Source organism: Lithobates pipiens, unplaced genomic scaffold, assembly GCF_037356315.1.
Source record: "Lithobates pipiens isolate NorthernLeopardFrog02 unplaced genomic scaffold, aLitPip1_a1.2 Scaffold_13, whole genome shotgun sequence".
In the NCBI taxonomy this organism is placed as follows: Eukaryota; Metazoa; Chordata; class Amphibia; order Anura; family Ranidae; genus Lithobates; species Lithobates pipiens.
Window position 1 is genome coordinate 483199632 of NW_027507718.1, and position 13335 is coordinate 483212966.

At 40.2% G+C, this 13335-nt stretch overlaps 1 protein-coding gene across 1 annotated transcript in view; it reads right to left on the reverse strand.

Moving 5' to 3' along the window:
- The window catches only part of POLR1A (RNA polymerase I subunit A), a 183606-nt gene that overhangs the window by 158761 nt on the left and 11510 nt on the right, over window positions 1-13335 (reverse strand). The window contains exons 7-11 of the mRNA XM_077477963.1: window positions 10530-10616; window positions 8758-8854; window positions 6336-6492; window positions 4466-4639; window positions 961-1083 (exon numbers count right to left, since the gene is read on the reverse strand). Of these exons, the coding sequence (XP_077334089.1) occupies window positions 961-1083; window positions 4466-4639; window positions 6336-6492; window positions 8758-8854; window positions 10530-10616 (638 nt within the window). The remainder of the gene's footprint in view (window positions 1-960; window positions 1084-4465; window positions 4640-6335; window positions 6493-8757; window positions 8855-10529; window positions 10617-13335) is intronic.

Consider the following 13335-nt stretch of genomic DNA (forward strand, 5'->3'; position numbering starts at 1 on the left):
CTCTGTGTAGGGGTTTTGCACAGAGCAGCCCAGATCCTCCTCTTCTCGGGTCCCTGGCTGGAGTGCCTGGCCCCTCCCTCCTGTTGAGTGCCCCCAGAGCAAACAGCTGAATTGCAGCTCCATGTATACATTCAGACATGGAGTTACGGTTCATCCCTGCCTCCTCTCTCTCCTGATTGGCTAAGACAAAGCAGCGGTGCTCAGTTAGCCAATGAGGAGGGAGAGTCTGGAATGGCTGATTCACTCATGGACACTGGATAAGGATGGGCTCAAGAAAGCAATGGGGGGGCTGCTGTACAGAAGGCTTTTTATCTTCATGCATAGAATGCATGAAGATAAAAAAAAAAACTTTTGACTTTACAATCACTTTAAAAAGTGTATTTAAACCAAAGAATGAACATTTTATAATTTTTTATCTCACCATTCCTTTAATGTGGGGACTGGACTGCAAAAGTTTACTTTCTTTCATGCTTTTTCCCTGCTTACTTTCAGGCTGGCGAGTCTACCAGGACCACACTTTCTGTCCTAGGGTTAAAACTCTCACTCACTAAGCTGCAATTATGTTGTCCCCATACAACAACAATACAAAACAGAAACCACCGGAAAGAATCATTGCAGAAAGATGGCTCTGACCCATGTAGGATGCTGCTCCGCGGGGAGCCATCTTTATACTTGATAAATTGTTTATTAATCCTACTACAGGATAATCTTACCAGGTGTGGTGGGTCTGGCTATTGCAACCACGTGGAAAAGCCCTGTTATAGCATTAATGAAACGTAAACTCAAATCATGTTGAATAAAAAAAAAAAAAAAAAAAAAAAAACACATGCGTGTTCTGTGAGACAAACAAGAGGACAAGTGTTTAGTAACTGGAGTACTCTGTTCTCAGTCGGTGCTGCCCATCTCCTGTGTACAGAGAACCTTTAGATAAACCCCCTATAGTAAGTCACCTCTACATACCATTGGAATTCCAATCTCGTTGGTGCCGATGTACATATCGGGGCAAATAACAGATCGTGCAGCATAGTCCACACGTTTTCCCATCATGTGTTTTCGGAAAAGACCTTCTTTCTTCTCCAGGATCTACAATAAAATACAGATCATTTGTATCTGCAAGACATCTCTACAAAGACTTTGAGGATAAGACATTTTTTTATGACACTCCCCTGCTCCCTTCTTCCTGCATTGCCCTCTTCTCAAACAGGGACTTAAGATACCAAGGGAGCAAGCTCCCCTCCCCGGAATTTGAGAAAATTGGCACTCTGTGCCCAGAGCAAGCTGTAAAGGTTGAGGACAACAGGTTTTTAGATGCCCTGGGGGAATTAAATTAAAGTATAAAATGCTGAGCCCTTAGTAATTTGTTAAAACGCCAATATTGCTGAAACACCTAAAGGGTAACTCCACTTTCATGAGAAAAGAAAAATTGGCAAATAAAAATAAAATACAGTGTATACAACTGCAACTCAAGTCATATTGTAATTGAAAGTTACAAAAAATTACTGTTCTTTTTCAATCTGCAGCTCTGTAATTTTCTGTAAAATGCAATGCAATATGGCTACCTGGAGGTGTTCTGTACGCAGATGATGTACAGACCGTCCCCCGAAAATGTAATTTCCTGCTTGCGCGATTGGCTCACTGATTTTCCCAGAAGTCTGCACTAAGATGCAAGTCGGATTTTGGGCATCCCCTGCAGCAAAAATGTCATTTCTGGTGAGATGCTCCCAAATGACGGAGCGATCACTTGTAAACAAGCCGGCATCATGTATTCCCTACACCACAAGAACAATCATAGCGGCTGCTCCGCTGCTTGATTGTTCTTACAGGAGGCGAGAGGGGACGCCCCCTCCCGCCGGTGCTTCTACCGACTCGCCAATACGATCAAAGCCAGAATCGTTTTTTTTTATTTCAGGCTTCCCAGCCTAGAGGTTAGAGGTGGGGTCTTATTGACCCCATATCTCACTGTAAAGAGGACCTTTCATGCCATATTCCTATTACAAGGGATGTTTACATTCCTTGTAATAGGAATAAAAGTGATCAAAAAATTTATTTTTGGGAAAAATAAATAAAATAAAATGAACAAAAAAAAAAAAAAAATTTAAAGCGCCCCTGTCCCCATGTGTTCGCATGCAGAAGCGAACGCATACTTAAGTCCCGCCCACATATGAAAACCACACATGTGAGGTATCGCTGCAAACGTTAGAGCGAGAGCAATAATTCTAGCCCTAGACCTCCTCTGTAGCTCAAAACATGTAACCAGTAAAAAAATTTAAAGCGTCGCCTATGGGGATTTTTAAGTAGCGACATTTGGCGCCATTCCACGAGCACGTGCAATTTTGAGTGACATGTTAGGTATCTATTTACTCAGCATAACTTCTTTCGCATTATGCAAAAACATTGGGCTAACTTTACTGTTTTTTTTGTTTTGTTTTTTAAGCACAAACAACTTTTTTTTTTTTCCCAAACAAAAAAAACAAAAACAAAAAAACCTGTGTGACAATTTTGTGGAAAAAAAAAAAAGGAAAAATAAAAAAAAAAAACTTGATCTTGCAAAGAATTGTAGGAAAAAATTACAACTTCAAAAAACTCATCATGCCTCTTACTAAATACCTTGGAATGTCTTCTTTTCAAAAAGGGGTCATTTGGGGGGTATTTATACTTTTATGGCATGTTAGGGTCTCAAGAAATGAGATAGGCCGTCAGTAATTCAGGTGTAATCAATTTTCAGATATTGGCACCATAGCTTGTGGACTCTATAACTTTCACAAAGACCAAATAATATACACCAATTTGTACTTATTTTTATTAAATATATGTAGTAGTATAAATTTTGGCCAAAATTTATGAAGAAAAATTACTAATCTGCTAAATTTTATAACAGAAAGGAAGAAATTTTTTTTATTTATTTATTTATTTTTACACAGAATTTTCGGTCTTTTTTCTTTTATAGCACAAAAAAATAAACCCAGCGGTGATTAAATACCACCAAAAGAAAGCTCTATTTTTGTGTGAAAAAAGGACAAAAATTTCATATGGGTACAGTGTTGCATGAGTGAGTAATTGTCATTCAAAATGTGAGAGCACCGAAAGCTGAAAATTGGTCTGGTTATTAAGGGTGCCCAGTGTTCAAGTGGTTAAAATCATTGTAATGTACATAGAACACCCAAAGGGAAAATGTTTTCTGCACAAAAGTGCAGTTACTCTTTAAAGCAAACCTGCTCAGCAGGGAAAATCAGTATTCCCCACTCACACATTCCTAGCTTTCCTCCAAATAGCTATCAGGAGAGAGGAAAGGAAGTCATGTAAGCTTCAACTGAAGCTTACACAGGAGAGAAGCTGGAAACTCTTTTCTAACTCCCAGGGCTCATGCACACTGCAGCTCAAAGTAGCTGCCCCTACAGGCTTTTTAGGGTCCTTTCACACGGGGCGGATCAGTGCTGATCCGCCCCGTGGATATCCGTTTGCTCAGCGGGGATCACTCAGTCGATCCCCGATGAGCAGGGAGATGACAGGTCCGTCTCTGCACACTGCGCAGGGACAGACCTGTCACAGCGCCGCTCTGCAGCGCAGTGTCCGTCGTCACCCGATCCGATCTGCAGACGGATGGAAAAATAGCTTTTTCCTCCGTCACACTTTTTCGGATCGGAGCGGGTCGGATGTCAGCGGACATGTCACCGCTGACATCCGACTCTCCATAGAGCTCTATGGAGCATCCGTTCAGGTCCGCCTGAAAAACTGACAGGCGGGCCTGAACAGATCGTCAGTGTGAAAGGGGCCTTCAGCTTTTTTTGGGCTCTGCCTGGAAACTCCCCTCCATGTTAGCCAATGGTCCATGCACACTATGGCTTTTTCAGGAGTTTACAGGCAAATGCTCTTACAGGCAGAAAAAAAAAAAAAAAAACTTCCCAAACACAAGTTTGAGAGGAGCTTTCGAGCAGAAAAGACTCCTAAGTGCCCGAAAACACGCAAAAAAAAAAAAAATAAAAAAAAAAAAAAACGAACACACATGAAAAGCTTAAAGTAGATAAAAAAAAAAAATAACCAAGGGAAGGGTTTGTGGAAAAAAATACATATGCTCAAGCAAAAAAAGCTCAAAGGAGCTCAAAGAAGCTCAATAAAAACAGGCAAGTCCAAAACATTGCGGGCTCCCTGGACAGGTAAGTGTCCTTACTTAAAGTCAGTAGCTACAGTGTTTGTAGCTGCTGACTTTTGAAAACTTTCTGTGTGGAACTCTTTAAATGTAACTTCCATCCGAAACCTTTCGGTTGTCTGTGTTGCTATTGCAGACATTCCATAGAGGACCCTGGTGGTAAGGTCTGCATGTTTCCGAGTTTCTGTCTTTGCCCATTTCAGTGTCTAATCTCAACTTTATAGCTGCATTTTAGAAATCCACGGAGGGCTATGCTGGTCAGACACTTCACAACTGTTCATATAGTTCAGCCCAAAGACATCAGCAGAAAGCTCTGACCTGTCTGATTCCAGGGAACTTGTCTGTCATCAGTCTGTCCATATCACTGTCAAACACAATGTTAACGTGACTCTGTAATCGAATCCAGGAATTGTACAGCTTGTCTGTGAGCGTCTGCCCGGGCAGCATTGCCAAGAAGGAGCGGTCTATGACTTGAGAAGGCTCACTCTGCTCCTATAAAACATAGAAGAGGAAAAGCTCAAAAAAAAGTTGTCTTATTTGAAATGTCTTTTGTGATGTTCAGCAAACATTACAATACGCAAGGTTAACATGTATTTGAATTTACATTTGGGTAAAATTACATATTTTACCTGCAACCAGTAGTTGGCAGATTCTATGCAAAGGCAATAGAATGGAGGCATAAAGAACCATTGGACTTAAAAAAAGAAAAAGCACACAGCTCAACTGCAGGAGAGAACAATTCAGAAAAACTGCTAGCAAACTATGAGAGATACCCCTCCCTGGGTATGCAGAGACCAGACCAGTAAGAATAAGTAAATTTGCCCAGGCTGCAAACAATCATGCTGGTACAGTAGAAGTGTTTGACCCTTTTGGTGCATTGCCAAGGTTTTTAAGGATCATTTTGACACAATAATATAATACAGAGTGGTATGACCTCCACTGTGCCACATCCATAGTGACAGAAGCAAAAAATCTATAGGAAAAAAAATAAAATTTTATAACAATGTTGAACTTTAATGTCACTAGCATGAGACAAGAGCCTTATGGTATATATATATATATATATATATATATATATATATATATATATATATATATATATATATATAAACATAAGGCTCTTATGCAGCTATCCATTGTCTAAGTGTCAGCGGTGGTTATCCCGGGTCTCATCGGCCTCTGCCTGTTAGTTTGTGAACACTTCAGGAGGAGAGCGGTGAGAATTAACTGATCGCCGCTGGATGATACTGATGATTTTAATACAATGACTCAAGAATGTTTAAATGTAAGCAGTTTTTATAGCATGCGGAGTGTGGTTTTTAAATAAAACAGGTTTACACTATGGATTCTCTCTGTCTGTTTTTTCCGATTATGGTAATGAACTGACTGAGAGCCTAGTGGAATCCTGGTATAAGCAAAAGTTCCTGGGTGGAGACACCTGTGGTGGGCTGATGATTGCAGTGCAAGAGGACTTCCCAGTAAAAACCCTTTACGACGCCCAAGATTAATCTCTTAGGGGTAAGTGCATTGGCAAAGGGGGGAATCACACGAAGCATGAGGCTGTTTATATGCATGGTGTGCTGTGGATTCTTTGAGAAGACTCTCCTATCAAACCTAAGGGCTTTGGGATCACAACACTCCTTTTTATGAACTTTTCCATTCTTTGGACCCTTTGTTTTCCCTATAGTATGTATGCATGCATGCATGCATGCATGCATGCATGCATGCATGTATATATATATATATATATATATATATATATATATATATATATATATATATATATATATATATATATATATATACATACACATATATATATATATACACACATACATACATACATACATACATACATATATATATGGTACTCATTTTATTTTTATAGCGCTGTTAATGTGTAGGTACTGTGTTTAGCGAAATTTTGAGATTGTACCTGCTCATATTTTATTATTTATGATTATTATAACAGCAGCTGTATACAAAAAGAGAGATTTGTCCTTGTAGTGCGCTTGGATCGGTTTCACGACTTGATTGTGTGACTGATAATTTGTGATGGTTAAGTAAACCTGTCATGGGTGAAATCCCATAAAATTATAGTAGTCTTGTTTCAATAATTTGTGTCACTAACCTAGGACTAATGTGTAGATCAGAAATTAACAAATGAGAAACCCTCCTAACTTCTTACCAGGCCGATCTCCGTTTCTTGCGGTGGCTTTGTCTGCTCTTCCGCCATGACAGCCAGAAGCTTCTGTATCAGCGACACGTCCTTCAAGACTGCCTGCAGGTTAACGGTCTGGGCATTAGTGTACATCTGATCTCCCAGGCGGTTTACTGGCCGATAGCTGTAGAAATATGAGTCCATTATACCAGTTAGGAAAGGAAGGATTAGCAGCAACAGACCTAAAAGTCAGCCACCTGGTAAACTGGACGCGGTTTAACCAATTAGCAAACTATCACTGCAGTAAATGAGTAACACAATTTATTTTATTTTTTTTATCCCCTCTGGGTGATCAATATACATGAAAGGATTTTAACCAACCTTGTTGCAAAATCCTAGCTTTTGATACTCTAAAGAAATAGCCATTTGTCTGTCGATGTGCACAGTGAATCTGAATGGGAGTGACTTTCATTACCAATCGGCTGATGCACATGCAGGAAAATGTCAGGGTCTGAATTCCTTTAGATGTAATTAACCCTTTTGGAATATGTCACCAAAAATTGTTGCCTAAAAACTAAATTTGTAGTGATTTTTCTGGGGAAAAAATAAAAAATAAATCAGTGAGCCAATCACACAAGCAGGAAATGACATTTCTGTGGGGCGTTACATACACCGGCTGTGTACAGAATGCCTCCAGGTAGCCATAATGCATTGAATTTTACAGCGAATTTTACATTGCAAAGGAAAGGTTATTTTTGATAACATTCAATTAAAATATGGCTTGTGTAGCAATTGTATGCGCTATATTTATTTTTATTTGATTTTTTTTTCCAACAAAATTAGTGTTACCCTTTAAGCAGCCATTCAGAGCACCAAGTATTTCAATAAAATATGAACATTTTGTTCTACTATATTGATTTTTGACATTTATCTAAGTGCTGTTAAAGTCCTACACCCCTCTCTTTCTATATAAATATTTCAAAAGGACATTTATAAACATCCCTGTTTATAGATGGGATGTGAGCATCATGTGCACTCTCAAAGCCTGCGTTTGTGAGGGGTCAGACAATGCAGATCACAGGTAAATTGCATATATAGTCACTTGAGTGATCATTGTGAACCAGTCACAGCGATCACAAGCGTAAACCTTGTCTGCATTTACAAACATCCTCCCTCCCCTTATGCCTCGTTTGCACCATGTGCAGAGATGTTTGTTTGCCGACAAGGGCACAAAAGAGAGAAAAAAATAAAAATAAATAAAACACACACACAATTGTTCTCTATGTGCCTCTTCACACCACAACACCGCTATCGTGCTGATTTTATATGTGCAGGAATCTGCAGTTCCCTGCGCAAAAAAACATTAAAAAAAAAAACACAGGCATGACATCAACAATGAGGTGTGGACAATGAACCTAACTGACGTGCATGAAAAAAGGATCTCAACATGCATTAAAACATGTCAGCGTTTAGTTTTCATGCACTTCAGCGAGTTTTTATAATCTAAAACATGCATAAAAACAGATGTCAACATGGAGGGAAAAAAACAAAACAAAAAAACACTATAATAGATAGAGATATATACATATCCATCTATATCATCATATTGAAGCTGATCTCAACGTGCATAAAAACTCTGAAACACGCATGAAAACTGACGTAAACGCATGTCTCTGCAAATTAAATCAGTTTTCACGCTTGAATGGTGTGAACAAGCTCTCTCACAAGAGAGAGGAGATGAACGAGGATTGCAGTGGTTTGAAGAAAGGAAAAGAAGGTACACTGAAACCAAAAATACAGGATGCATTTGGATAGAGAGAATATATATACATACATACATACATACATACACACACTTTTTAAAATATATAATTGTATTATATTCGACTTTTTAATTATCATGAATTTAAAATGTATATTAATGTTATCGGCACCTTTTCGGCCATTAGGCTGCTTTCACACTGAGCAGGTTTTGAAACAAAGAAAAATACATCCCTTTAAATTCTATGTATGACTTCACACTGGTCCGTTGCACGTCCACTGTGTTAAAAATCCTGCTTGCTACATTTTTGGTCAAAGGAAAAAAATAAAAAAATAAACTGCACCTTCCCATTGAAAACGCATAAAAACACACCCATGATGTGGTTTTTGAGTTACATGGCCTATGAAAAAAGGCACACCTTAAATGCAGTTAAATCGCACTAGTTTTTCGGCATCTTTTGTTCTATCGGGAAATCACTGATAACCATATTTATGACTGATAATTTTCAGCGGCCAGTAAAAATATTGGAGATCATGGATGTATATTGGATATAAAATTCATTTGGGTACACTCATTTTAATGACTCAGTAATAATTGTCATTTTATCACAGAACAAAAAAAACAGCGTGAACAGAAAATGGAGTAGAACATGAATGTGGGAACAGGTTAAGATGTAATAAAATTTACCGAGCTGGTGGAACGACCACAAGATCCAAAAAAAAGATGTCCGGAGAGAATTCCTTGCCGATCTCCATTCCAGAAAAGAGGCAGTCCAAGAAAAAGCCTAGAGAAGAAGGAAAAAAAAAAAAAAAGGGAGAGAATGAGCTAAAGCTGACTGAAGCTTATATGGCTTTACACATGTGGTCTGTATGGAGTCTGTACCCCACTGGGGGAGGAAGAAATCAAACACAGAAGGAAATGAGTTTGATAGGCTAGTCACCTTGAAGCTGTATGCAATAGCTGCACACCACTGTAAACTTTACTTTCATTCAATAAACTTTATTCTACATCGAGGAGGACACCACCTGCCAGTCTCGAATAATCCTCCTATGGAATGTATCACCTCCCTAGGGTCTTAAAGTGGTTGTAGACCTCAGACATGAAATATGAACAAAGCATATCCCTCTATAGTGTGGCCTGGTCTCAATACAGAGCACTAAGACCCCTTTCACACCAGGGCGTTTTGCAGGCGTTATAGCGTTAGAAATAGCGTCTGCAATCCGCCCTAAAGAAGCTGCACCATTGTGTGCAGTGTGAAAGCCCCGAGGGTTTTCACACTACAGCGGTGCGCTGGCAGGACATCAGAAAAAAGTCCTGCCAGCAGCTTCTTTGGAGCGGTGAAGGAGCTGTGTGTTTACTGCTCCTCCACAGCTGCTCCCCATTGAAATCAATGGGGCAGCGCTGTAATGCCGCCGGCAAAACACCGCTACTGCGGCGTATTGCCGGCAGTTTTAACCCTTTCGCGGCCACTAGCGGGGGTAAAAAAGTGCCCCCCCCTAGCGGCCGAAATGCGCCACAAATCCGGCGGTAAAACCGCCGACGCTATCAGTGGTGTGGTGTGAAAGGGGTCTAAAGGGTTCGTTTACTAAAGGCAAATCCACTTTGCACTACTAGTGCACTTAGAAGTGCAGTCACTTTAGATCTGAGAGGAAGATCTGAAATGAGGGGAAGCTCTGCTGATTTATATAATCTAATCATGTGCAAGCAAAAATGCTGTTTATTAGTTTCCTTGCATGACCCCCTCATATCTACAGCGACTGCACTTCCAAGTGCACTTGTAGTGCAGAGTGGATTTGCCTTTCGTAAATAACCCCCTAAGTGCAATTTCTGTCTCTTGCCTCTGCTACCTGCATGACTTGCTTCTGACAAGTTTTCCTGACACCAAGAGAAAAAAAAAGGGGACAGGGAAGGAAACTACAGCTGATTGACAGCCTCAGTTCTGTGGAGGGCAGGGGGTGTGTCCCTTCCCTCCAATCATCTCTCAGCGCTCTCCTCATTGGGCTCTGGAGAGTGTAATTTCAGCTCTACACCCCCTGCGCAGATGAGCTTTATAATTCAGCACTTTGGACAGATAGAGAAGAAAAGATTGCAGATAACCAGGTACAACTTATGTAGGAGGGTTTGTTTCCTCTCTGTGTATCATCAGAGGCCAGTCACTTCACTGGGTATATGTGAGGGTTTACAACCACCTTAATCTATGATGAGGCCCCTGAGCTCTGTCAGTCTAGGGGTGAAGATTCCTGGGAAGGCATTACCAGGTTAAAAATAAAAAGAAAGAAAATCTATGGGATAAATCGAGACATCTTCAGAAAGGAAGCAATACATCCAAGGGAGACACTAGGAGTGAACTAAAATTTTCTTTTAGTTTAATCCTAGACTATTTTTTTTCTTTATTTATTAATTTTTTTTTATATCTTTGGAGCATTTACCATGTTAACCTATGTTACTCATTTACATACCTTCATTTTCCCATAGGGCCTCAACATGTTCCTTTGTGGTGCTGGGGGTCAGGTAACCTCGTTTGGGCAAATCTGAGGTGGCAAATACTGAAAAACAAAGAAAGTTACAGATTCAATTATTATTATTATTATTATTATTGATTTCACACAACAAATGGAGTCAATAATTAAGAAAATCCAAAACAAATCTCTTAAGGCTGGCCATACATGTTCAATTTTGTTTGATTGTGATTATTAACAGCTTGCCGATCATATACAATACATATACAGCCACATGCTGCCGGCGACCCAGTCACGCTGTGATTGGACACAGCAGGAGCCAATCAGCAGGTCCGGCTAACTCGATCTCCGTTGGGACCCACTGATCATTCGGGAGAGAAGCAGAACATCAGTCTGCTTATGTAAACAAGGCAGAACGCCGTTTTGTGTGATGGGAAGCCACAGATTCTGTGTTTCTGCTAAGCAGGAACATGGATCTCAGCTTTCATATAGTACAAGCACCTCCCCCACACAGTTAGAAAGCACTCCCTAGGCACACATTTAACCCTTTAATTAGCCCTGATGGTAAACCCTTCCCTGCCAGTGTCATTAGTACAGTGACCGTGCATATTTTTTAGCACTGATCATTGAATTAGTGTCACTGGTCCCCAAAATGGGTCAGTTAGGTGTCCAATTTGTCAGCTGCAATGTCACCTTTCCACTATAAGTCGCTGATCGCCACCATTACTAGTAAGTATATATATATATATATATATATATATTTTTTTTTTTATTACATTAAATATATCCCCTATTGTGCAGATGTGATAATTTTTGCGCAGACCAATCAATATACGCTTATTGGGATTTTTTTTTCTTTTTTTTTAACCAAAAACATGTAGCAGAATACATATTGGCCTAAACTGATAAAGAAATTCGATTTTTTTCATTTTTGTATCGGGTGCGTTAAGCAGAAAGTAAAAAAATGTTGTTGTTTATTTTTCAAAATTGTCGCTCTTTTTTTATTTATAGCAAAAACCGCAAAAGGTGAAATAAGAAAATAAAGCTCTATTTCTGGGGGGGGGGGGGGACATCAATTATATTTGGGTACAGAGTCGCACGACTGCGCAGTTATCAGTTAAATTATTGCAGTGCTGTAGCGCAAACAATGGCCTGGTCATGAATGGTGGGTAACTCTTTTGGAGCCGAAGTGGTAATGAATTCTTTTTCTATATACTGCATTTAGTTGGCGCCCTCTGCTGTTTAATTTATATATTGCAGGAATTATTTCAGTCTGATTGAGGAGCTGCCACAGAGAGCTTTGGAACTATGGACTTTTTAGTACAGCACATTCATATGTATGGTTATGTTGTAAGCTCAGCGATATGCCTACCTTCCAGATAACTCCCTCTGCAGAAAATGTTGACAGTGTTATGCGGCATAATAGAACTAAGATCTTTAGCATTCTCTGCAGCTCTCTGGACATAGAATCTCAAGAATTATAGACATCTAAACAGATCACGCAAACCCAGTACAAGAAAGGAGCCTGTACAACTGTGCAAGACTAAAGATAAAGGCTGGATTTCAGCTTTAACAGCTTGCCGACAGTATACTGTAGACATGCTGCAAGGCGGCTCTCCTGCACAGGATCAGGCATCTAGTACATGACCCTGTACTTTCGGGTCCGTGGGGGGGGCAGGACGACACGCGTGTGCACTGGTGGTGGTCCGCTACTGCCGTCACCCACGGATGCTTTGGTAAACAAGCAAAATGGCGGTCCGCCTGTGTAAACAAGGCAGAATGCCTTTCTGTCAGTACAGAAGGCATGGATCCTGTGTCTCTGTTAAGCAGGGGAACCAATCCATGCCTTCCCCTAGTACAAGCACCTCCCCCACAGTAGTAAAGCACTGGGCAGGCAAACATTTAACCCCTCGATTGCCCCTGATGTTAACCCCTTCCCAGTCAGTGTTAGTACAGTGACAGTGCATTTTTTTTTAGCATTGATCACTGTATTAGTGACACTGGTCCCCAAAAAGTCAAAAGTGTCAGTGTCCTGACTGTCCACCGCAATATCGCAGTCCTGCTATATAAAAATCGCTGATCTAACTAGCTAACTTTTGCGCAAACCAATCAATATACGCTTATTGGGTTTTTTTCATTTGTAGCAGAATACATATTGGCATAAATTGATGACGAAATTAGATTTGTTTGCTTTTTTTTTTTTTTTATTGGATATGTTTTATATCATAAATCCTCTCACTTCCTGTTTGGCTAGGTGACAGGAAATTAATGGAAATATCCACAATAAGATAGATGGGGAAAGAAAAAAATAAAATAAAGGAAGAAATGACCACTGAGGCATCTCAGCTGGCATATCATAGCAATGAAATTAAAGGTAAATCAGCCCCCCAGTATAAAAGGAAATCCAAACCTTAAAGTAGCACAAAGGAGACTTTCCTGGCTAAAATAAAAAAAAAAAGCTTATTTTAGTGTCTGCAATACTTTTAAAGGGTTTCAATTTTCTTTAGAATCATACTTACCTAGGTGAATGCAGCATCTGTCCCCCACAGGCTCTAAGACTGAGAACCGATCGATGAAAAAACACTGCTGACCCCGCGGTTCTCAAAAGCTTCGGGAGCAGAAAGCTGGTGACTGTCAGTCTTCGGCTCTGTTCTGCCCCTTCAATGCAGCTCTGGGCTTTGGAGGGGGGGGGGGGGGAGCAGCTGGCTTAGGCTCTCACTGAGAGGCTTAGCCAGGTGCCAGTCCAGGGATCTGGACGGATCCCAAACACACGGTTATAATCTTTCCCCAGCCTTGAGCGGCTCTG